Here is a 26,734-nt window from a genome sequence, read left to right on the forward strand (position 1 = left end):
TGAAAGACAAGATAAATGACCTTCTGTCACCATTGCTGCCACAATCACAATTATTCAGATATATTATTGAATTAAACTCAGCCAAGGGAAATGCAGTCTTTTCTCAAACATTGCCTGTTTGAAGAAAGGCGCTGCAACTACACTGAATACAAGCAGTATCTTCCCCTTGTGAATAGCTGCAGCCTTGTAATTGAAAGGCATGCCTGAGATTTCTCTTCCCATGACAGATACCTGCAGTAAGAGTCTACACATTAATTTTATAAAACAGAAATCAAATTGTTAACATGTTCATAATACATTATTTTCTTTATATTTTAGTCTTTTTTTCTTTCATACCTTCTTGTCTTTTTCAGAACCATCTGTGAGAAGGATTCCCTTGGCTTGCATGTGACGGTACAGGATCTTTTGAAGAGCTGACATATCACATTTGATCACATATTCCACCTGGTGCAAAAAAAAAAAACAAAACCAAAAACCATAAACACAATGACATAATAATGTTAGTAGGATCTAACTGCAGATTCTTGTCATTCTAGAACAAAACAAAACAAAACAACCTTACTAATCTTTTATCTGTACCATAACACCACATAAAATTTCAACAACCAGCACTCCAACTGCAAGCACAGCAATGAGTATCTCAAAAGATTATCTGTTAGTCACAACTGCAGTGAGACAGCTGGATCCTAACGATGCAACTGCAGGATTACCAAACATACTTTATTTCTCACTCTGTAATTTTTAAAATCTAAAAATAATTTAAAACTGATTTTATATTTAACATGCAACTAAAAAAGTATTTTGTGTTTCATAACCCATGGAATTTATTGTGTCTGTTAAGCTTTATAGAAATACTAAGCAAAGCATTATAAAAATATCATCACTGTATATCTAGCAATTAAGAATCCCTCGCAGAGTCTAACTGGCATAATATTTACCTAGGTTGTCACAGAAATATGCCATTTTCTCAACATACACTAAAACACAGGGAATTAATACAGTATTGTATGACCCCTACATTCAGCCTGACTTGTTCAGCTTTTTAAAACTCTATTTATTTTTTGACTGCATACTAGATTTAAAAACAGTAACACAAAGACTTCACACACCAATTTTATGTCATTTTTTCTACTGCCCAATGTCTGGATTATAGTCACTATGTTTCTAGTAAGTTATGTTAAATAAAAACTGTAATATAACAAAACCACACTAGTGGCTAGAAATCCTTCAAGCTGTGAATAAAAGACAAAGCATAAGCTTCCTAACGTTTAATAAATAAAAGGGAAGAAAATTATCAGATATTTTCTTCTCAGAAAGACAGGAGTATGAACTCCTTAAAGACAAGTGACTTTCTTCAATGGCTTCTTCACCAAGATTAGCAAAAGCAAATGAACCTTATTAACAGGCTTCAGTCCCCAAGTTCAGTCCTCAGGGTTGGATGAATTCCTTTTTTCAAGATGATGGCAACAAAAAGAAACATAGCCTTCTGAGTATGAGTGTGTATGCAACTTGAAAATTTTCCCTCTCCAAAGCCTATTATTGGATTTATCAAACACAGTGGCTTGATTTCGGTATTATTTTCAAATGCAAGTATGTTTTATTCTCAAATAAATGCCTTCTGAGGGTATTGAAATTTGACATTTGAAGGAACAAAAATTTGCCACAGCAGTAGTGTTGACATGATTATAAAGATGAAAAATAATTTTTAAATGCCTTTCTTTGTATTGTCTCTAAGCATCTGTACAGAGTTCTTAATTCATTTAGCCAGTCAGCTTATAACACATCTTACAAATATTACAGTTTGGTATGGTTTTAAATCCAGTTGACCTTAAAACCAAATTTTCCTTATCACACCTTCAAATTTACTTTTTTTTATTTAGTTGCTGTTGTTATTCCGGGAAGAGGGATGTAGAATTGCAGAGGAGGACACAGTGGGACAAGATGAGTTACCCAGAAATAAAAACAATTACCTTTGAAATCAGAAAATAATTTTAAGTTCTGAATTTAAAAGCCACGAGTTTAAAAAATGGTGTAATTTCAACAAGAGACTTCACACAATTCCTGGAATGATAATGCAGGACCAATTGCGCCTGCTTTATGAAGTCCAGTAGTCCTTCAAGAATTTCAGTGGACTAGCTTCAGCCCAGTTCAAGGAGTATGATACAGGACAGAATTTTATGCTCAGCGTATGGCTGACTCACAAATTGAAACCAGACTCTATAGAAAGAAGTTGCATATCTTACAGTGGTTACAACAAACACATTTAAAGTTGGTGAGGAATCCTGAGAATGCAGAAACTTCAGGTACTCAGGCTTCCTCAGTGACCAGCTTTCTCTGAAGAGGTATACACAAACAAATACTAAAGAGGTCCTCTTCTGCAAAATAAATCTGAAAAAGGGGCATTACTTAATGCATAGAAAGAATATTACACCCTTTCCAGAACTCCTCTCATTGCAAACCTTTTCTGGCAGTTGAGACTCAACCTCTTTCTTCAATCTTCTCAGCAAGAAGGGCCGAAGCACTTTATGGAGACGGCGGATGATCAGAATAGTTTCTTCCTCATTTAAGTCCACCTAGAGGAGTTTATAAAAGTCACTACAAGGCAACTCAAGTACATTAGGTAATGTCTTCTTTCACATGAAAAGTTAAGAATGTGCAATAATTACTTGCATCTTACAACCAAACTGACTGGGTCAAAAAATACACTTTAAACATTAAAATTTTGGTATTATAAAAAAGGGGTCTGTTAGTTAAATCCCTAAGTACCAGAGCAAGTTCAAACACTAATCCTTCTGTATAAGCTCTCTTCTGTTTTCATCAAAGTGGTTTATTTCTGATCTTTTAAAAAACACTGCCACAGTACCCTTTCTCCAGTCATGGCAAATGGAGCATTGAACCACTGTTCAAAGGTGCTGCAGCTCTTGAAAATGGTTGGAAGAAGGAAATTGAGAAGAGCCCAAAGTTCAGGCAATTTGTTCTGCAAAGGAGTCCCAGTCAGCAGGATCCGCCGAGGGGCCACATAGTGAGTATTCAAGACCTGAGTCAGCTTGCAGTGATGGTTCTTCATTCGATGGCCCTCATCTACTATCATGTACTTCCACCGAATCTGAAAGAAAAAGAAGAAAAGTTGGCGAAGTTAGAACAGGCCAGACTTTGTCAAGTTCCTCCCAACATGTATAGAACAAAAATACTTAAAAGCCTGAAACATTAGTCAGTCTCAACCTTGAAGAAAGCCAAATCAAGCATTATGCAACTATCAGTGTCCTTGCTAGCAGCAAACATAGAGACAAACACTAGGTATGCTCAATCTGATGTTGAATTCTGACTGCAATTGAAACAGCAAACAGCAGATTCGTTCCATTTCTGGGAAAGAGATTAGAATGACTGGCTCTTCAAGGCCAGAATATGGTTCACAGTGGAAGAAAGAAACCGCATAAACTCCAAATAAATCTGTCTGTAACAAGAACCTTGAAAGGAGACAAAAGCATTTTCAGATAAAGTAAGTATGCTCACAAACAACAGCAACCCTGAACTTTGTTTCAGCTAATCCTGTGTTTTCCCTTGAGAACAAAGCAGCATAATTAAAATCATCTCCGTTATTTCGCTTTCAACCAAAGCTTCTATTTCTTAATATGAAATCTTAAATGCAGTCACAGCAGATGTTGGAAGCTGTTGTTCAAACTCTCTGTTACCATCCGCACTACAACATGGACGGTTAACGCAAGTGTCACACTGACCATATGACTAGGAGGCCTCAGTTTGTACTTTTAGAGGTACTACCTAATTCCATTTCCCAGGACATGATGAGTGGCATAGTGCTGTCATTCCTACCTTTCAGCAAGAGTGGGAAAAAATAGGGGAAAAGGAACATTAGGTAGTCTCAAGCTGTTTTCAAGCATTCAGAATGATGCTAAGAAAATGCACTGCCTTTGTATTAGACAGGACAAACAAGTAACATGCAGTAAATAGGCAGCATGTAACAGACAAAAATGAAGTGAAAATGAACAACAAAACTCAGGAAGACCATACGGTTTCTCTGTATAGCCAAATACTTCCTTAGTCTGCTTTGTGTGCACATGAAATAGTCTTATAGTACTGTAGTTTTCATTTTAATTCATCGTACTTGATACCTACCTGTAGACAGTCAGTGAGCCCCTAGGAACTGCAATGTGTAGACTCTTTAGTCTGGATACCAAATTCATGATATAGGTAACTATTTAGTCACGTGGGGAAAAGTGACCACGTAGCTGGAAGGTCTCTAATAAGAGTGAGTGTCAGGACAGAAATAACAGAAAAAATTGAAAGTCACTGATGCATATTAGGCTGAGTATTATGCAGAGGTGAGAAAAGTAATGTTCTTCCAAGGACAGACAGGATACAGTACTGACAGAACTGCACAGAGGAATTAGTCCCCTGGCCACATTCAGGAAAATCCTAGTGTTTACATAAGGAAGAACTGTGACAGAGAAGTTCTATCAAAAAATGAGGAACAGGAAAGTAAATGAAAGGGTTAACTTTTACTGAAGGACAGAACAACTGGGAATTTCCCTATAAAACAAAAATGTGTTTTGTGGTACCATTTGAAGGTGTCTGGGTCTTGCTGTAGAGAGATAATAGTTAAAATTACCTTAGCAAGGATATGTTTGTCCTTTATTATGTACTCATAAGTAGTTAAAAGAACGTTAAATTTTCCACTTCGAAGCTGAGGAACAAGTGAGCGGCGCATTGCAGGTGTACCCTAAAAGAGAGAGACATGTGAGTTGTTATTCTCTACTTTGTTGAAGAAAAAACATTGTTTTTATGAATTAGCAGATGATGAGCAACTACATGAACCTGCGACCATACAGTAAATAATACATTGATGTAATTCCAGACCTTCGCAGAGTGCTCTTTCCCTAAACCACTGCTAGCCTGTAAAGCTGCTTAACGGGCTTATGGAAAAAAATAGACAGTGGTCTGGTCTCCCTACAAATTGCTTGGCTATATCTAGCTACTACAGCAGCTACACAAGAAAGTATTTAGCTATGAATAAAATGTTAGGTAGTTACCATCTGTAACTTTCATCAGAAGCCTTGCAATGTGGTAATTAACAATTTTATTCTGCATTTTGTACAGTGGTTTACAGTTGTTTTACTTCTACAGTCTTTCATAGTTTGTTACAGTCTTCTTAGTATGATTAACTCACACTGCTTAGTATCTGACATACATGACAAAACCTAATGAACAGTTTAAAAGTTTGCTGAGACAGAGGAAAAACTGTCTCTAGTTCTCATTCCTTCTATTCTACAGTCATATAAAAAGCAAATCAAACCTTGTAAGATATCTTCACCACAGAAGGAGCCCATTTGTCAAATTCGTATGTCCAATTGGATAAAGTCCTATCATAGAGATTATAAAGAAGAAGTAACATTTCATCATTTGCAAATCAAACTTTATAATCGTTTCCAAGTGGTTGCCAGCTTTTCAACACGTTTTATGTAATCAACCCCCATAAATAACAACATATTTTAAAAATGCACTTTATGTACTGCAACAAAATACAAGCATGTCAGAGGAAAAGTAACCACAAAAAGAAGTGTGAAACACTCTTTCAGCTTATATTCAGGGCCCTTTTTGAAACCAGTAGAAGTAGTATTTTACATGGACCTTTATACTTTGGAACATAGTAAGGATAAGAACAATATCTCTGAACAAAAAAATAGTTTTTTAAGTTCTTCTATACTACTTATCATCCAAAAATGGACATTACAGCTTTTCAGATACAGCCCAACAAAACTGATAATAGACTTCATCTGTGTTCTACTCAAGCAGAACTACTCATAGTACCACCACTGCCACTACGTGGATCCATTCTTGCACTGTTTCTGCAGTTTGATCACAACAAAAAAGTTCTTACTGCGAAGCTCATTGCTATCATGAGACAACAGCAAAAAATAACCTTGAGGTTTTTCAGCTGCTAGCTGGTTTTCTTCTTCCTAGTGGACCAATGATGGCAGCAATACTAACGACTTAGAAAAGGCAGAGAAAGGCAGCTTTTAAAACATATACAAGAAAGAACTTTCAGCTCCTCTCAGTTTTTTAAAAAACAGAGTACTTAAAAGAAATGTGATTTTTTACTGTGCCCACATGAAAATTGACATTAATACACTCCCGCTATTTTTGTTTCATAGCTCTTCTCTCGGGTGTTTCTTTTCAAACTAAGCTTATAATTTGTACCCATACAATTAGGCAAACCTGTGGCATTTATCTTAGTCAATCAGTTACTACTGCAGTGCAGCCAGAAGACACCTCAAAAGAAATTAAGAGATGACCACAAATCAAATTTATCCTAATTTTAGAACAAATTTGCATGCTCAGCACAACCGGTGGACAAACTGGCTAATGAAATTACCAGAAACTTCTGAACATCAATCAAGTCAATTACACATAAAAATAAGAAAACAACTCCTCAACATCCTATAAGAGTTCTACAGTGCCTGACATTTTTCATTCAAATCACTAAAATCCACACCTGACCTTTGGAGAAAGGAAGATACATTAGAAGAAATGTATGAAACAAGCAGCATTTTGGAAAGTTAAGGGAAAGCACGCAGCACAAGAAATAATCATAATCTGCACACCTGCCGGAAGTGTGCATATCAATCAAGACTATATATATCCAGGGGTACCTATACAGTATTTAAAAGATCAACCTCATTAAAACATGCTTGCATGGTATCAGATGAGGCACCAGCTGCTTAAAGAACTAAGCAACAGATTTTTAATATCAGTTAAAAGCTGAAAGATGAAGTGCATGCATATAACAGGAAAGAAAAAACATCCCCCTCTTTTGGCTTAAGAGTGAATTACAGTAAATTCAATACTGTTCATCAAAATTAATAGAATCAAGTGTTTTATCAGCTTTCTGGTTTTGCCAGTGTGTTGTGTTCCAAACAAACCAATCTGCAGTGCTTACGACAATAATGCCAGAATGAGACCCGTTACTTACGACAAGGGAACAATGATGAGATAGGGGCCATTGAGTCTTTTGTGCTCCATCAGGTAAGTGATGAGAGCAATAGTCTGTATTGTCTTTCCTAGTCCCATTTCATCTGCTAAAATTCCATTCAGATTGTTATTATAGAGAGAAACCATCCATTCCAGTCCCTGGAGCTGAAATGAAGAGTAAGAGTTTCACTTATTTAAAACTCACAAAAATAATTAATAATAAAAAATTAATAATAAATCAGCAGTATGGGACAAATGTCCAACAGAGGCACTCATATGTAAGGCTGATAAATGCCACTGCAGGAATTTGTTCCTCAATTTCAACACTGTCAAATGCTAACTTTCTGCGTGTACTTCATGACATTTGCCTGTGTCAATTAAAATCTTTCAAAACGAAACTTGTCAAATCTGCACAGAACATGCAAGCCTCACAGTTGCCAACTGTATCACTGGTATGCTAAAACTCTCGTAGCACATGTCCACTTAGCGTCTGCCATCAAAACTCCACATCAGAGTAAGCCACCTTTGTCCAAATATGCCTTGTGTATAAACTTCCAGAGCTGGAAGGAAGCCAGAGTTCTGTAGCTAAGCAATGTCTACATAACAGAATTTCACACACCAAGGAATACTGCTAGGAAGCACTATTCCCTTCTGTCAGACAGATTTCCACGTGTGTATCACATTACTGACGGATTTGTGAAGTTTCTGCTTCTAACATCCAGAGTTTTCATATGTCTCATGCACGGAGAGAGCAGGAAATTAGGTGGCCCGAGAAAGTTCAGAGGGAAAACTCTACAATACATGCTTGAAGTAACTATCTGTTGTCCCTGCAAGACAGTATCCAAAATAATGCTGCCAATTCACTGGCTTTACATACACGTGGACTGATTCATATTTACTATTAAGCCATCAAGAGTTGACTGGAACCTGTAGTCCCACCGTATGTCCCACTTACAAAGCCGCTTCAGAATTGGAAAAAGGAAAGCTATCGTGTCTGCGTCACTATTCGTTATGTGGAGAGATACATATACACACAAATAATGCTCTGACTAGAGAAAAGGTGCAGGTTTTTGGAATTAACCAGGAAGTTGTACAATAGCAGAAGTGTAGAAAACACATGTCAAGGACATTTTCAATCACCTGTGCATCTAGGTCATGGTCAGAATACTGAAGTTCTTGGTTACTAAATCCAGTGCAAGTCTGTGAAGAACAGGTGACACCAACCTCCATAGTAAAATATTTTTCTTATTTTCAAATTGTATCTATCACTGCACCGAATTATTAGGATCTTAAGTAAACAATACAATTCTAAACTTTTGAATACTGGAAGAAGGAAAATACTGTTAACCCACCACAAATTAAAACACTAAGAACAGAAATTACAAGTCAATGAGAAAGTTAGCAAAATCAAAATATTATTCATCTGAAATGAAAAAAAGGTAGAGGTTGCTGTAAAAAGTTTGTATTATTTAAGCAGTACGTATGAAACATTATCTGTGCCAGGTGTCATTGCTCTGTCCATATTTCCAAATTCTAACCTACTAGAGACTTTGTATTTTTTAACAAGTTTTCAGTTTGCCATATGAAATACCACACCGAAATGTTCAGCATAATTCCAAGTTTCAAGTAATTTAATGTTTTAGTGATTTCTCACCTGATAATGTTTTAAGGTGCCATTAATAAGAAGGGAAGACTGCTTTTCCACCCTTTCTGTGATTGCATGAGCAACAGTGTAGTAGGACTGAGACCCTCTAGCACTATACTGCATGCTATATTCATCATCCACATCTTGTTTGGCAGTCCTGGAAAGCAGAAAAGGAATTTGAGTGAATTCCCATGAACAAATATTTTTTGACCATGGCTCACATATATATGTCTAAAGAAACAGTACAAGTCCTCAATTGCGATGAGTACACCAAAGGGTGCAAGATTATAAACAGTATATAATTAAATGATCATGTTCCTTCTCCTGCAGATATTCACGCCTCAAATAACTGTACTCTAGAGAAAGCTACTCTTGTAAAATGTGACTGTAAAAAACCATGGTTCCAAACAAACAGCACTTAACAAATACTCACTCGATTATTTGCTTTGCATCTTTCTCAGAAACTTCCTCGCTGTTAGGATCCAGGAGTATCTTTTCATCTGCTTCTAGTCTGCTTGATTCTTCTTCCTCATCCTACAGAATACAGAAGAACAGAAGCTCTGGGAAGTGTAATATGTTCCTCAGTCATACTTTGAACTGGCATTCACATACACATAGCTTTCACTGGTCAGTGGTTTACGACAGACATCTGAATCACAAGGTTCAATTTACACCTGCTCTGCAATAGAACTGCACTGCAGCATAACAAGATGGTTTACTCTTGACATACATTAACTGGCAGGAAGTCATAAGACTTTGAAATAAAAACTATTTTCCCGTTTAATGATCTTACTTTCAAAACGCTTTCTCTGACTACCATATTCATGGAGAGTATTCCAGTATCATGGGGTTTTTTATGTTGTATTCTAGATGTGTGATGAATTAATAAAGCTTAAAAAACTGTTAACTACTGATTTAGGCCTCTAGTTTCTTAATTTTTTAAAACCAGTTATTTTTACTCTTTTTAAAGTAACTTGTCTTTTGGCTACAGTTGCAGCAGACAGCAAATAACTTAAAATGTCATTAAGTGAGATTCTGAAACCTGACAGGTATCAGGCCCTTCTCTCCTCTCTTAATAGTGACCGTGATGCCTTTTCCTGGTCTTAAAATCAAGAGTCATACACGGTTAGAAGGGATAAAGAGATTTTACCTTGGTATTTATTTTAAGGATCCTTAGGTGCACACGTCCAGGTCATATGCACCGAAATGCACCCCGCCGAATATGCCCCAAAAGATCAGGTATAACATTATAGGTTTTACTAATTAGCATATCTATCAAAGATTCCCCAATGAGAGGCTCAAGTGAGCCCCCCCCCCGCAAGGAGCCTTCCCCTGGATGGTTCTATCTTGGTTTACAGAATGTGTTCTGGAGAGGACCTTGGGGTCTGGGGCACACTGATCCCTAGCTACAAAGCTTCTAAAATGTTTAGTCTCTTAGCTCGACAAACAAGTCCAAGAATGGAGGGAAAAAGCACTGAGAATACAGAAGTTGTAACAAGGTATAACGGGGGTATAAAAGAAAAGGCAAAAAATCTTCATGGCATCAACAGACATGTAGAATTGTATTACCAGAAATTAGTCCTACAAAGGCACATACTGTAACGTGACACAGTCCAGTCAGTTTCAGTAGTTGCTTGGTCTAGTATTTTGAAGACTGCTAAACTTAGGAGATCTGAGCTCTATACCTAGTTCTGCTACCAGGCTGTTGATGGAACATGGTCCCTCTCTATTCCTCACTTCTGTTCTCCTTTAGAAAATAATGATGTGAAAATGCTATGCAAGTATCAGTATTCATTATTCATAGTACCTAATATTATGACCCTACTAGCCTGGGATCTTTGTGTGTGTTAATTTTAAGATTCTTTTTAGAATTTTTGTAATAATAGTATTTAAATCACCATCCAAATACTGAATCAAATAAGCCTACCCTGAGAAGTCTGAATATAAATCCCTGGCATAATTCCTAACATTTTAATACACTTAATATATAAGTAGCAACCATGTTACTTTATTGCCTATAAAACCTCTGATGCATAAACCTTGAAGATGTTAATTTCATTCAGCACAAAGCCACAATGCAGCATTTCCTGAGATGTATTTTAAAATAGGAACCCGCTTAATTCTCCAGTTCATTATTATTAATAATCAGAGTAAAATACTCATTCTTCCTAACCACAATTACCAGTTAGGCATTTAGAGTGCATATAAAGAACAACTGCTATAAATCAAGAACTACAGAATCAATTAGTTTTCCTGTTTGTATTAGTCTTAAAGCACCTACACATCTGCTATCACTTCCCCTCTCTTCACTATGAAGAAGGGGAAAATGAAATATGAAATAAGTACTTGTTTTTTACTCTATTGTCCCAGTATTTCTTTTTAAAGATACATACCTCCTCCTCATATTCCGAACCACTCTCATCTTCACTGTCTGATCTGGGAGCAACTTCATAGCTGTACAAAAATGACAGAAAGATTGTGAATTACAGTGAACAAGAGGAGGTAATAGGTTCAATACATGTCCTATTCAGCTTACATACACTATATTAAAATAAGAATAGAATTGGTAAACAAGAAATAAAGTATAACATGGAAAGTATCACTGCAAATAGAAAAAAGAGTCTACTTTGTACACTAACTACTTACCCAGGGTTCATTTCCAGCCAAGCATCCAGCTGACTTGCCTTGGGTGCTTCTGGTCCAAGAAGAACTTTGCCTGTTTCAGTGTGAGTCACTTTGACTGGAAGGTCACTCATCTGACTGCTCTCATCTATGGGCTAAAAATTCAAGTGACATTTTACACCATAAGGTAAGTGAATTTCATGCTTGTCTTACATAATTAAAAAAACTAATAGTACTATCAAAATTCCAGTTCTGAACAACCAGCAGAGTTTTGTTATTAGATGCCACACTTTCCCCACATGACTACTAAGCAAGCACTGAGTCACAGTACTTCTGTGTGTAACATATTCTATACGACATCCACAAATATATCCCAATATCCCAAGTAAATTAGAAAGAACAGCATGGAAAAGAATACATTATTGGTTTTTGTCAAGACACACGGTATGTATTCTTGCAGGCATTTAATCCTGTTATTTATACGAACAGATATCTGTAACAAAAAACATACAGTGACTTGATAGCTTTTTTTTTTTGAGAAACAAGAATCAAACAATTTAGCTAGCTTTCTAAGTAAAGGCCTGTTTTAAAGCTCTGAAGGCAGCATATGCTCTGCTACTGAATGAAGAACATTACTTGAAGAACGACCCAGAAAAATTACTCATTTCCATTTGCTTCTGAGGAAGAAAGAACTTTCAGATATCTTAATCCATCATTACACTATATTCTGTCCTGTGACTGAAAGGAATTTAACTACATGCAATGTCAGCAATATATTATTATAAAGATGAGAAGATATATATGTATAGTGTTTATGAGCTCAAACTAGAAAGTAAGTTGTACATATACAGACTGCAAGAAAAGTATTTCTTGTAAGCACATTACAAAAATGAGAGGCAGACTTCAGCACACCCAGAATTCTTCAATATACTGAATTATATTCAATATACTTCTCGTTTTAGTCTTTGATTTTCAGAATAGTGACAGGCTAGCATAAATGTTAACCCAGGTAATGATTATTTCTGTTTATAAACAACAGCTCCGAGAACAGTTGTCATCATAACTCTTTGAAGTTATAGCCATGACACACAATCCAGAACAATCATCGGAAAGGTTTTTTTTTAAAACCAAAAACCTACAACAAGAAAAAAGAACCACCTTGTAAAAACTCATACCTCTCCGTCGGGGCCAAGACCAGATGCCATTCCTTCTGCATTTTCTTCAGCTTTCTAAAACAAATGAAGAAGTGAAAAATACTATGGTCAGATTAAAAGTACAGAAAGAATACTTTGTATGATGTAAACATTTTGGATCATGAGTATGTTTCACTTATTTCTGAACAGCCTGGGATTCAAGTTAACAAAGGTGTGGATGGATATAGACAGAGATGGGCCCTAACAATTAACACACACAAAGCATTTACTAATGGTACCTACTCACCTCAGTCAATGTTACAAATCTGCATGTAAGAAGTGGTTGGCCCACTGAATTTCTGGTTCAGACCTAGAGCTCAGTTGCTCATAGGCTATTCTAATGCAAATAAAATAGTAAATTATTTTCATGTGATTTACTACTAATTTCTTCTAAACTGCTTTAATTTCCATTTTGAAGGTGTCAGCAGGCATCACAGACTGCTGCATATATTCATGCAAGGCACTTTTATCTTGGGTATGTATTTTGGGTTTTTTGGTCTGACAACTAACTAGAAGAAGTATTTTGGGAGTTCTTTGTACTATCTCCCAATCATGCATAGACCACAATTACTCAAATTAGAAACAAAAGGAACCCTGGAGTTCTTCACTGGAGAAAGCTAGATTTTTTTCTCTCCAGGCACCAGCCTGAGAAATTAGCAGTATCTTCCTCAAGGCTTGTCCTCATTTACGTTACTTAAAAATGTCAGCATAGTATAAGGAAAAATGAAAGACATATAGTTTGCTTCTGCATTCAAACTTTCCTAAACAATTCTGAGCAAGTAAGCACATTTTACAGCTTCTCCTTACATCACACTGCTGAATTTATAGTACTACAGCAAAATATTATTCTGGATACTAATGTAAATAGACTAACAACAAGAAGTTATCTCTTAAATTCTGTTTTAGAGAGAGAAAACTTCCAACTTCCAACTATTATCAAAGCACGTGATAAATATGGACCATCAAGTTATTCCTTCTTTTGTTTAATAACTATACTTGAGGAATAGCTGCACTTCTTAATATTGATATTATCCTTAGAAACTGCTTCAGCCTTTTTCTTTGTCATTGAAGTCCATTATGTAAAGCATAAACTAGATGTGAACATGCAGCAGCTGATGCTTAGTAGGAACAACAACAATACAAGCTTCAAGTCTGCCTGCTTCAGCATTTCTAGGCAGCAGGTATGACTGCTGACAAAGAAAGGAACTGCACCAGAAGTGAAGATTTTAAATAAACACATGGGCAGGATAAGCTATGAACACACTTATCTAGTCTTGGCTGAACACACTGCAGTGACTTAGGATACTTTCTCCCTGGATGAACCAGGGCTGGGATCCATTCTTTTACACAAGAGAATGCTGTTGAATACATAAAGATTGTTATAGCTTAGCTACGGGCAATGGAAAAGAACCTTACAACTCAAATCACAGAAAAGCAGTAAGCATCAGGGCTGTTCACTGGGAAAAAACCATGCTGACAATTTAATCCCTGAATGGGGGAAATCCCAATATTAAAAATGTTTTTCATTCTCTGTTTAATGACAGGAAAAACTACTAACAATAAAGTGAGAGACTGCATAGCAAGTTGAACTAGCCTATCAGACGAAAATTTCATATGGAGTATTTTTTTCTTATCCATGACTACAGTAGGAAGCTAGAGACAGAAAACACAAATAGAGGAATGTGAAAAACAAACAGGGAAAATCTAGCATGAAGATTACAGAAACTGTACCCCAGAGAAAGAATGGACTAATCTCAAATTTTTTTCTACTAAGAATATAGGGTTCACTTGGATATTCTATAATGAGTCTGGCAAAGATTATTTCTTCACCATCTACTTCCTCACTGCCATTCCCAGGAGAAAATCCTAAGAACTCTCTTTTCTCATTTCTCTGTAAGTACAAAACATTAACTACAGGTGGTAGGAGACGAAACTTTTGTATGGATTACAAAACATAGAAGCCTGAGGACTGAACATGTATGACTTTGAAAAAAGACACAGTGCCCACTAATTGCAATGTGTTCTGCAGCCATGCAATGACAAATTCATAGAATTCTAGATTAAAATAAAGGGTAATATTTGCGTAGACTCCTACTTCCTTCACAGATGAGCAAAAGATTGCTGGGAAGAAGTTAATTACAAACAAAAGGATGAAGATGAGCAAGACAGAGCAAAGATATTTTTCTCTTTTTTGCTAATATTTTTAGGTTTTAGAGTGGAATATATATAAACACTGAACACGGGACATACTTCCTTTCAACTTCAGGGACAGAAAATTTTATCTTTACTGACATGGCCAGAAGATACATTGTTTCTCATAAATAGTTCAGCTAAACTGACATAGAAAGAGAAACATATCATGAATGTGGATAGTTAAGGGCATACGTATTTGTTATTAAAGTTTTGCAGTTACTCCACATGCTGTCTCATTAATGATTATCTCTACCATGCATTCCAATAAATCAGGCCTGTTCTCACTGGTAATACAGGCCAAGAACTGCATCCAAATTAGGTCTTAATTCTGTAGACAGGGTATTGTTCCTATGTTAGAACATACCCTTAGGAACCGAGGTTTCTGTGACAGCAGGAGAAAACATTAACTATTTTTTTAGGCCATTAATGGCCAAGATCCATATTTTTCCATGCTGGTTCTTATTAGCACATTTCCAGTACTGTTAGCAAACCCTGTAAACATAATACTTGTATTTGTAGCAGTAATTAGTAGCAAACCAGGCATGGAAATGGATTATAAAAATCCTCTTATTCATTCTGCAAGAGACGCAAAGTACTTTGAGGTCATAAAAAATTACAAATCATTCCTTAATCACTATTTCACACATGGAATCATTTTTTTGAAAATTGCACTGTTCAATTTCAACAACTCTCTCTTACAGGGTAAAACATTTCATATGAAGAAAAGTAATCTTGAAAAGTTTCAATTAAAGGTTAAAAATGCACAGTGAACAATACTACTGGCAAAATACCCATTTACTACAATAAACCTAGCCAAGTTTTTTAGCCATTTCCAATGGTCCTAACAAAATGGACTGAGTCAATTTTGTCCTAACAAAATGGACTGAGTGTATAATGTGGAAGTCTAAAACAGGTGCCCTGCATGAAACAGCTACACAAACCAGACTCTTGCTATCTTCTTCACAGAGTATATTTTTGATACCTTGAACTTTTGGGTACATTAACCCTAACTTACATATCTGTCCCAATTTTACCTGTACAAAGATTATGAGCAAATTATGTTACAAGAAGATTAATGTTAACAGCTAATAATTTTATAATCCTGCCTCCTTTTCACCTTCTTTTGACTTAATAACAGCATACATATATTTCAATAGAGAGAGAGATGAGTTCCCTCAGTGTTAAGAATTTGGTGGTGTAGATGTTTTTAGACGTCTGGTCTGTGTATGACAATCGGGCATTACTACATTTATCAACATTTAAACTTGATTTGAAGAAGAAATGGCTTAAAAATATCAGCTGTAACTACTCGCCTTCTTTCTTCTCCTTCGCTTCTTCTTCTCTTTGGCTGCTTGCGCCTGCTTATGCTCCCATACCAGGTTAGTCAAGTTAGCCACGTACTCATCCGTCTGCTGCAACAGGTAGGCTAGGCGTCTGTCTTTCTTTTGATCAATCAGCTTACGGTAGCCTTCTTCATCTTCCGCCTAGTGATACAAAAGAGATGCCAGTCATGTCAGAAATGATGGCGGACACACACCAACTCCTATGTCAATAACCAAGTGTTATCTTAGGTCGTCACGATCTGCAGAAAGGGACAGCTACATGGGTGAAGATGATGATCGTTGGATGATAAGGCCCAGGAGTCATACATTTGTATCAATACATCACAGAATCATATGGGTTGGCAGGGACCTTAAAGATCATCTAGCTCTAATTCCCCTGCCATGGGTAAGGATACCTTTCCACTAGACCACCTTGCACGAAACCACATCCAACCTGGCCTTTAACACTTCTAGGCATGGGGCATCCACAACTCTGCTGGGCAATCTATTCTAGTGTCTCACCACTCTCACAGTGAAGTATTTCCCCCTAATATCTACTCTAACCACACTTTCATAGAACCACAGAATTGTTACTAGGGTTGGAAGACCTCAAAGATATCAAGTACAAACATCAACTCGACACCACCAGCTCCCCCAATAAACCATGTCACTAAGCACCACATCTACATGTTTTCTGAACTTGCCCATGCAGCCTGTTTCAGTGCTTGACACCCCTTTCAGTGAAGTACTTTCTTCGGTGTAAAACCTGATCTAAACCTTCCCCGGCACAACTTGAGGCCATTTCTCCTTGTCCTATCGCCTGTTAGCTGGGAAAAGAAACCAATCCCACCTTGCTACAACCTCCTTTCAGATGGTTGTACAGAGCAATGAGGGCCCCACCTGACCCTTGTTTTCTCCAGGTTAAACAACCCCAGCTCACTCAGCAACTCCTCACAAGACTTGTGCCCCAGACCCTTCACCAGTTCTGTTGTCCTTCTCTGGACACGCTCCAGCACCTCAACATCCTTCTTGGAGTGGGGTCACAAAACTGAGCAGAGGATTTGAGGTGTGGCCTCACCAGTGCTGAGTACAGGGGGACAATCCCTGCCCTGGTCCTGCTGGCCACACTGTTGCTGGTACAGGCCAGGATGCCACTGGCCCTCTTGGCCACTTGGGCACACTGGCTCTTGTTCAGCCGCTGTCAACCAACACCCCCAGGTCTGCTTCTGCTCTGCAGGTTTCCAGCCACCCTGCCCCAGCCTGTAGTGGGGTTGTTGTGACCCAAGGGCAGGGCCTGGCATGTCACCTTGTTACAATGGCACTTTGCCATTTCACTGGCCTTGGCTTTTGATGTAGTCCATGATACAGTTGGCTTTCTGGTCAGCAAGTTCATATTGCTGGGTCCTGCTCACCTTGTCATCCACCAATACACCCAAAATCCCTCTCCATGAGGTGTCAGAAGGTCATACTTTATCTGAAGACAGTATGAAGAGCCATACCACAGGGGTCCATCCTGCATCATGTTGTGTTTAACATTACTATCAGTGACACAGAGGAAGGGATAAAAGGCACTTCAGTCAAGTTTGCAGAGGATGTGAAATCAGGAGATACCTGTCAATCTGCTCAATGGCTGGGCAGCACTTCAGAAAGACCTGAACAGGCAGAGAAGTTGTGCCATTTCTGACGTTAGAGGTTTTCAAGACAGGACTGAAAGAAGCTTTGAGCAACCTGTTTTGAACTCGATGTTTACACTGCTTTGGGAAAGTGGTTGGACTAGAGAGGTCCCTGACAGGCTGAGTGACTCTGAGACAAGAGATTCCATGATTCTACACATTTCACTCTCATGGACTAATGACTGGAAAAATCTGCAGCAGTTATGACTGGCAAAGGAGGAAAAAAAAAAAATCAGTGCTACATCAGGCAGATTGCAATGTCCTGAAACGGAGATAGTGAGTCTTCTACTGAGATGACTTTTCAAAGACATGAAGTGCAGGTAATTCACCAAGAGGAACAACATGGGAGCTGGACGTAAAATTGCATTTAGTCCTTTTTCCAGTATGAATACAGAACCTTTTCTTCTAGCTGTTAAGTGAAAGTTTTATTTTGTTAGATTTATCTATCACTGTTCTACTCTGGTGTTGTTTCATCTCTTATAGAGGTCACAATCAGAAACAGGGTTCACCAGATAAACCCTATCTCTGAGTCATCCTGGCAACTTCTGCATCCTCTGTGTGTTGGACATACAAGGAATATTATTTTCATGTGCTGTGACGACATAATACAGCATGTCAGAAAAATACAAGTAAAGTAGCAGACATGCCTGTCTCAATTTTGGCTGAAACAACAAATTAAGAAGTATACAACGCCTTATAAAAACCAAACATAAGTAAAAAATATTTTAAAGATGATTACTTTAAAATACAGCACTCTGGGAGATCTCCTGCTTTTCTAGAGACACCAGAAGAGCATACAGTTAGAAAAAATAGCTATAATGTTCAAATTGAACTTGCAAAACTGCTTGCAAAATTCCATTGTTATGTTCAACCCATCAAAATTCCAACACTCAAACCCCAAGTTTTCAAAAAAAACATTACCATTATTGTTGTTTTTGTTGTTTCTAATGTTACTGAATACACAGTCTGTGTAATCTAGCCAAGGTACTTCTTTTATACATTTAAGCTTGTCTTGACAGTATCTTTTTAAATCACACCAATGCCCATTTTTGCACATGATATATATACTACTACAATGAGCTGTGACACAAGCACCATTTCTAATCATAGTAAATGAAGGGAAATTTGTGGAATGAATTCAGCATTCCTGAAAATATATGCAAAAAGTTTTAGACACAGCACATTCTCATAGACCATGCCAAGCATCTGAGAGGAGATAATATTTTAAAACAAAACCACTAGTACACATCTGTGAATTCCAAATTTACCACAACTGGACTAAAACTCAATAGACAAAATAACCCCATTAACAAAACACACGGATTGGTTTTGCAGAAGGATTGAGCAGTAGGTGCAAAACCCTAAACTGAAAATGCCTATGAAATTCTGTATGTACAATAAGAGGTTAACCAGTCATGGTGAAGGTGTTTTAGGAGAAAGCACTGATAATGTGGGCATTCAAATCTACTTCATACTTTTCAGCAGTGGACATCTTCATTACTTATCACACTGCATATTCAATTTAACATAAGCTGAACTTCACAAGATACAAAAATATTTTCCAAATGTCAGTATTGCTTTTATTTAAAATCAGCTCCTTTTTTGCTAATAATTAACATTTTTACAAGCTAGGTTAGACAAACTGCTGATGATTATCCCCAACTATAAAAAAGCTCTGTAATACTGATTACTATGTAATTTTGAGAAATGCCCTAGGGCCTACACATTTGTTATTCTCTTATGCAAGTTCTTAATTCACACTTTACACAAGCTTTTATTTCCAAGTTTCTATCATTGTTACACTTAACTTTTTCTGCATTTCATTTTTTAACTTTAAAACCAAACTGTTCAGCTCATATTCATGGTGGGAAGAGATTCTGGACAGGAACTAGCATTTATCTCTACACCTCTATTAGATACTTACTGCTTTTTGTCAGCAGGTTACAAAGTAAGCTTGTCAATTTCCTTTCATTCTGTGTTGGTGAAATGTTAATAAAACGTCAACCAATGCTTTGAAGAATTTTTTCTACCCCAAGTCACTGGCATACGTGTACGTATGCACTGATCTGCCTACGCTTCAAATTCCAGAATTATTTTAATTCCTGAGATGTAGGCAGCCCCCTGACTGGCTCCACAGCATTCTGAAGAGACGTGGTTATACTGATGCCTTTTCCTGGTCTTAAAATCAAGAGTCATACACGGTTAGAAGGGATAAAGAGATTTTACCTTGGTATTTATTTTAAGGATCCTTAGGTGCACACGTCCAGGTCATATGCACCGAAATGCACACTGCAATAAGCACACCCTCAAAAGATCAGGTGTAACATTATAGGTTTTACTAATCAGTGTACCTATCAAAGATTCCCTAATGAGAGGTTCAAGTGAGCCCCCCTCCCCAAGGAGCCCTCCCCTGGATGGTTCTATCTTAGTTCATAGAATGTGTTCTGGAGAGGACCTTGGGGTCTGGGGCACACTGATCCGTAATAACAAAGCTCCTAAATTGTTTAGTCTCTCAGTTTGACAAACAAGTCCAAGAATGTAGGCAAAAAGCACTAAGAACACAGAAGTTGTAAAAAAGGTGTAACAAGGGTATAAAAGAAAAGGCAAAAAATCTTCATGGCATCAATACATAAACCCATTTTACTCTGTTGTTAGAATGATACAGCTGATACTGTGAGGGTATAGGGAAGAAAAAACCATGAAGTAGTAAGGAGTGTGGTCTGAAGCATTACATGGGTAGAACTGACTGCTATTCATTCTCAAGATACACGCACTATTGCTATGTATTTCATATGTGGAATCAACCGTACATAAAAATTGTGGAATAATGCCATGAACAAGGTAGTAATTTGAAATCTTCAAAACTATACACCTAGAAATAAATCAAAGCCCATTATTTGTAAAATGGACCAATAGCCCTGCAATTATACAACAGTATTAGTATATGAAGTTAATAAGATTAAGTTGCTGTTATTCAGAAGTGGCCGTGCTAAGTTTTCACGCCAGTAAACAATCCCCAATTATTCCTACACAAAAACCTTAAAAAAGAAGGAGCAATAGGTTAAATTGAACAGTATCACACTCACTACATTAACAGAAACATACATAACAAACTGTAATAGTTTGGGATTTATATCTTTTTCATTACAGAGTACTTCGCAAAGGAAACACATGGGGGTGGCTGAGATAGTATAGAAGGATATTAAAAGAATACAGTATGTAACTTTAACTAAAATAACCACATTCCTTCTTCTACTTCTTACCATTAGTCTCCTCATTCTTTCTTTCTCAATTCTCTCAGTTTCTTTTTTCTGCTCACGTTCAGTGTTGGCATGCCAAGTTGCCACGGCTTTAGAAAGTTTCTGAATTTTCCCAGCGACTGACCGGTGGTACTCTTTAAAATCTTTAGCATGCTGCAATATGCTATTCAGGTACTCCTAGAAAGAGAATCAAGTTAGTGCAGGCACTCTGACATAGCAAGGATTTGGAATCAGGAATACAGGAGTTCTAGTCTTAAAGCCTTATAATTACGTATCACACCACTTGGGAGTTTTTTAATCAGAAGAACTCCAAAGATAAATAAAATATGTAAAAGAGAAGACCTGCCCAGCAAAGTAAGGTGCATATCTGTCTGGGGAAAACACCTAACAGGTTAAAATACCTGGTGCTTCTGCCTACGCTTCCTCTCCTGTTCTATCTTCTGCTGTTTCTCAAGCTTTTCTGTCATACGAGCCTCTCTCAAAGTCTGGCGCTTGCTTCGTTTGTAGGCTTTAGAGTTCAGTGCTGTCTCCAGTGTTGTGTCACGACGCATGCAGGCTACCACCTCTTGTCTTAGCTACCAGTGGAGGGAGGGGGGAAAAAAACAATCACTCAAAAAAATATAATAGCTTTTAATAAAACAATTTTAAACACTGTTATGGCAGAGTAAAACAGTAAACAGTTCAAAATACATCCCAGCCTCCTCCTTCCTTTTCATTATAGCTCTGAAAAGATACAGTATTTATATAGCAACAACTACATCTCTTACCCTAAACAAATCCTAAACCTTCACAGAATGGTCAAAAGTGTTAATCACTTTCGATCATAATTTCTTCCTTCTTTACAAGATGCTGGTAACAACTGTCCTGCTGCAATAAAAGGGGCCAGCCAAGATGTTACACCATCAAAATAAAACGCAAATGGACCTCATACATAACGCATTTTCTAGTGCTGGACCTGAACGTAACTGACAACTCGTTTCATTGTCAGCTGTACAGAAGATAGGTGGGAGAAGTAAATGTTAAAAGCTTGGAACAGTATTGCCATAGTCCCAGCAGTACAGCAGGGAGAGCCTGCTGCTTTTCATCTGACCTCTGACAAAACTTCATTACAAAGGAGTTCCAAGGATAGAAGGAAGGAAGACTTGGACACCATGGCACAATTACTGCCAAAGCTTTTGTCAGGAAGTAATTTTCTTGACCTGCCAAATTGCATCTTTGTTCTTCCAAACTAGCTGTAAAAGCCAATGGCAAGAGGCCTGTAACAGTCTGGCAGTGTGATTCCTTTTCTGAGATTCATTTGTTGATATAGGCACTCAACATTCAACTTAAATCTTATGTATGAACCTGTTATTTCATTTTCAACGTCTGTGCCACAGTGGAAATCCCAAAAATGGATCAGAAAAATACATCACAAAACACCAACATACAACTCTTATTAAAACAAGGGGACTTGTGGAAATACAAAATATGTCTAGGAAGAGGTATCTGTTGAAAAGATCTGTGCTGAGAATCAGCATGCAGCCTGTCCAGCCCTTGTTTTGTCTTTGTGCCAATGCCATGTTCATTATGAAAGACGCAGTTCTATGGTCACATTCTAGACTGGAAGATAAAGCAAGGAGCAAAAGTAACACCTGCACATTTTTATTACCAAAACAGAATAAAATCTAACATTCCTGTGACTTGCTTTTTCGTTGTTAGCTCTCATGCAGAATCTGCTTTCAGTTTGCACTGCTGCAAAATCTCTTTCCAGTTTACTCTTTGCTGCATGAACATGTTTGCTTGTGACTGCTATGAAAATTTTCCTCAAGTAAATTGCATTACCTGGCGCTGGAAATTCAGTAACCTAAGTGCCTTCAACTCCACTGTAGCTTTGGTTCGCAGATCAGGGGGCAGAGAACCAGGCAAGTTCTCCAGTTCCTGGATTCTGTGAGCAATTCGAGCCTGAAGCCTACAAAACCAGAAAACTGAGTAAGACACCAAAAGAAATCTGAAAGCCGTTACTAAAATTATATACTAAAAATAGTCAATTTAACACAGGCATTTACATGTCTTTTTCTGGTTTTTTTCCTGAACTAACAGGCTTTTGCAGAGATGACACTGGGTATTTTTTCCCCACTTTGAAAATAAATTTTCAAGTGATCAAAATGTCCCTTGGCCTTTCTTTTCAATTAAAACTAGACACATGAAAATGAACTTGGGAATTCTATTTTACACATGCTATTTGGGATTCTGCTTTCAAGCTTCTTTGATGGGTGTTATTTTTACGCAGTGTAGTCAGCGATTACATGGACAGTACTTGCCTTAATATCTGGAATTCCACCTCTTTATTTTATTGACAAAGTAAGTTTGTTCATAAAGTATTCACAGTTATATAGCTGCTACTGTAAATCAAATTGTACTTCACTCTTCCTTTAGAAATTCATTTTGCATTCATTTGCAAATTCAAGAGAGAGAGAAAAAAAAGAGTAATAGACAAGAAAGACAGAACTTGATTTTTTCCAATTTTAATGTTACCAGAAGAATTCTAAAGTTCTTGGAACAGCAAATAGGATGTAATGCTGCATTACTGCAGAAGACTATCTTGGTGTCTTCAAGAGAGCAAAAAATGGAAGCAGAATCAGATAAGTAATGTTTGTCATACAAACTGAAAAGCAAATCAAGAAGAGTTATTTCTTAATTAGAGAGAGTTTCATTCAAAGTTGAAAATGCTTGTCTCGGTCCAGAAAAGTTCATTATTCCTGCAGGAAAAGTCTTCATTGAGAAAATGACATTGCCTTATTTTCTTATTTCCAGTTTATATACTACACTAAAAAAAGCTCACATTTTGCACAACTGGGCATTCCAATTAGTAAGAAGATATTCTAGTTCACCTAAGGATGTAAAATCTTGAGAATTAAGTGGTTTCATGGAGAGAGGTACTAGTGTACATTCATACGAAAAAGCAGCCAAGCTGTTCTATATCACATGCTCTACCTGTCACTTACCCACACATGGATGCAGTCCTGCATCTCAAGGATTATTTATTATTCTTTTTCCCTTTCCAAATAGCTGTAGTGCTTCTCCTGAAACGATCACCTACAAAACAGTTATAGCCAAATCCCAGTTTCCCTGACTTTAACGAAACCTTAAGGGAGCAGTCACAACCTTTCCGAATCTTTCTTTTGAGCTGTGAACTTATTAAAACAACTGAATACTGAACATATTTTCAATTTCTTTTTCCATTCTTGTTACCAATGAGTGTTCTTTCTTGTACTATACATGAGGATGAGCACAAAAAGTTAATCCAGGCTCTCCCTGAGGTACCTCATGGTTTTAGCTAACTGACTGTAAGAACCACTTCCAAATAAACACTTAGTGAAATGTTGACTTACTAGTTCTGTCAGAATTGGTTTGTTTCTTTAACTTCAGGTATAAAACATACAGAAGTGCTTGCTGATGTAAAAGTTTACACAATAAAGTTCAAGCAATTGCCAAAGGTGGGTTGGTCTTTACATTGCTATTATTAAAATTTGCAACAAAAATCCAAATATACATGTTTCTTGAGATATGTCTAAACATAATCAAAGCTCACAGAGTATGGTTATTATGTACCATCAACACATCATGCAGTCCACTCCCATATAAAACACACTTCACTGCTAATAATTTTGTTTTTCTCAACTTGAGTTTATAAAAAAGTGGATCAGAAATAAATGCACTTGAAATTTTATCATTAAATTACAGGGCAGATTAGTATATCCAGGATCACTTTTCTTTCAACTGTTTTCCTTCATACATTGAAATGCACTGAGCTACAAACAATGACAGTTCAATGCTTTGGCGGGTGATTATCCACCCTTTAATAACCCAGTCAGAGGGAAGGTATAGGAACAACAAAACTTCTAAGTCAGTAGAGGTATTACCTCAGAAAACTTTTATTGTAACTCAGATCAATTCTCTATTTAAAGAAAGTCCAGCATAAAAGAAGTTGAAATACTAATGAAAATCTACAGTACAGATATAGAAGAATAAAGAAATGACAACCAGATGGGTTATATATGAACCAAAAAAAAAAAAACGAACCAAAAAAAAAAAAATTTTTGAAGTTTAATTTCATATTTTCATAGAAGTACTATTTACACGTATTGCCTGCAGTACTAGTAGAGTAATGGTAATAATGTTTTCTTCAGTAGTCAGTAAGATTTTTGAAAGAATTCCAACCCAAGTAAATGCAAGAACTGCTTGAGCTATCTCTCACCACAGCCACCTTCTAGTCTTTAAAGAAAATGACCACAGTTTGTTGTACTGATGGTATCTTCATGGAAAAATGCTAACAGCTGTTAGGTAAAGAGAATCCAAAGAAAAAGGTTTTCTAGATCTTTTTACAATCACTTGGAGGATATCATATCACCACTTAAAGGATGTAATAAATTAATCTTCACAGTTCAGCAATTTATCTTCATTTATCTTCTGAATGTACAGAGAGATCTCTCTGCAAAACAAGTGATGCACACCCATTCCTCATTAACTTCGGTCAATAGCAGAGGTTATGGCTGTACATTCAAACCTGTCTGGCATGGATGCCATGCCGTAAACCAAGAAGATACCTAAGAAGATACTCTGCAGGTAACAGAAAGAAACCATGTACAATCTGTAGGACATTACCAAGTGTATTATTTTTTAATTAGCAACGAGAATGAGAAGGTGGAAAAAGTCTTTCAACATAATAGAACAACTTTAAATCATAGACATTATTATCTTTAAGACAGCCCCTCAATGAGATTAAAAAGCTGCACTTTAGTTTGAAGAAAGCATTAAGGAGAGTTTTATAAAAACATTGTATTGGATTTGCGTGGCTAGGTGGTGCTGGCAGGGGGGCTACAGCACTGGCTTCTGAGAGAAGCTGCCAGAGGTTTTCCCTTTGTCCAGCAGAGCCAATGCCAGCCAGCTCCAGGACTGACCCTCTGCTGGACAAGGCTGAGCCAATTAAAAATGCTGGTAATGCCTCTGTGATAACAGAGTTAAGAAGGGAAAAAAAAAAGTTACTGGGCCCATCTAATCGTGGCCACAGACGAACAGGGTGAGAATGTGTGAGAGGAACAGACACGAAGATCAGTGGAGAAGGAGGGGCAGGAGGCGTTAGAGGCAGCAGAGCTAAGATTCCCCTGCAGCCCACAGTGAACAACATAGCGAAGCAGCTGTGCCCCTGTAGCCCACGGAGGACCACAGGGATGCAGAGATCCACCTGTAATTCAAATGGTTTTCAAAGTATAATGCCCCTTTATTAAAAGGGTTTAGTGTGAGATCTCAAGAGCCAACTGTTTCATAAAGCTTTCACTAATCTCAGTGGTTTTGGGATAAGGATGTTTATTTTGGCTTTTTTTCTACTCAATTTTTATTAACAAATTGCGAATGCATGTTTCTGAATTAAACTTGCCTATATTAAAGCTAAATCCAGCACCATTCAAACCACAGAAGCTGTCAAACTGCTTTTTTCAAAACTTTTGTCTGATGTTATTTATGCAGTTTTAATTAATTAAAAGATTTCCAGGAGTTCTACATATTCTGGAATTCAATGCAAAATCAAATACCAGTAATGTTCAACACTAAAAAAGCTTGGATCTTTCATCTATGTTCTAGGATTTAAAAAAAAATATATATATAAAACCCTTCTGGCTGCAGAATCCCTATCAAGCTTTCCTCTTGCTCTGCCAAGAACATCATTGTACTTAGAACCTAACAGATATGATGCATCTGTAACTGGTTCTCTAAATTAGAAAAAGCATCAGCGTTATTTTTTGTCACTCCTCACTTTTCTCTGTTTATGAACACTAAGACATAATAGCTTGGCACAAAGAGT

At 37.1% G+C, this 26,734-nt stretch overlaps 1 protein-coding gene across 5 annotated transcripts in view; it reads right to left on the reverse strand.

The window, feature by feature from the left end:
- SMARCA2 (SWI/SNF related, matrix associated, actin dependent regulator of chromatin, subfamily a, member 2) overlaps positions 1 to 26,734 on the reverse strand; it is a 120,857-nt gene that overhangs the window by 58,517 nt on the left and 35,606 nt on the right. For all 5 annotated transcript variants that reach the window (XM_039567257.1, XM_039567254.1, XM_039567256.1 and 2 more), the window contains 15 exons: positions 22,717 to 22,843; positions 21,297 to 21,470; positions 20,899 to 21,072; positions 15,954 to 16,124; positions 12,430 to 12,483; positions 11,279 to 11,409; positions 11,026 to 11,086; positions 9,066 to 9,166; positions 8,642 to 8,789; positions 6,989 to 7,152; positions 5,312 to 5,378; positions 4,628 to 4,738; positions 2,864 to 3,106; positions 2,460 to 2,573; positions 337 to 444 (listed from right to left, as the gene is read on the reverse strand). In XM_039567257.1, coding sequence (XP_039423191.1) covers positions 337 to 444; positions 2,460 to 2,573; positions 2,864 to 3,106; positions 4,628 to 4,738; positions 5,312 to 5,378; positions 6,989 to 7,152; positions 8,642 to 8,789; positions 9,066 to 9,166; positions 11,026 to 11,086; positions 11,279 to 11,409; positions 12,430 to 12,483; positions 15,954 to 16,124; positions 20,899 to 21,072; positions 21,297 to 21,470; positions 22,717 to 22,843 — 1,948 coding nt within the window. The remainder of the gene's footprint in view (positions 1 to 336; positions 445 to 2,459; positions 2,574 to 2,863; positions 3,107 to 4,627; positions 4,739 to 5,311; positions 5,379 to 6,988; positions 7,153 to 8,641; positions 8,790 to 9,065; positions 9,167 to 11,025; positions 11,087 to 11,278; positions 11,410 to 12,429; positions 12,484 to 15,953; positions 16,125 to 20,898; positions 21,073 to 21,296; positions 21,471 to 22,716; positions 22,844 to 26,734) is intronic.

Source organism: Corvus cornix, chromosome Z, assembly GCF_000738735.6.
Source record: "Corvus cornix cornix isolate S_Up_H32 chromosome Z, ASM73873v5, whole genome shotgun sequence".
In the NCBI taxonomy this organism is placed as follows: Eukaryota; Metazoa; Chordata; class Aves; order Passeriformes; family Corvidae; genus Corvus; species Corvus cornix.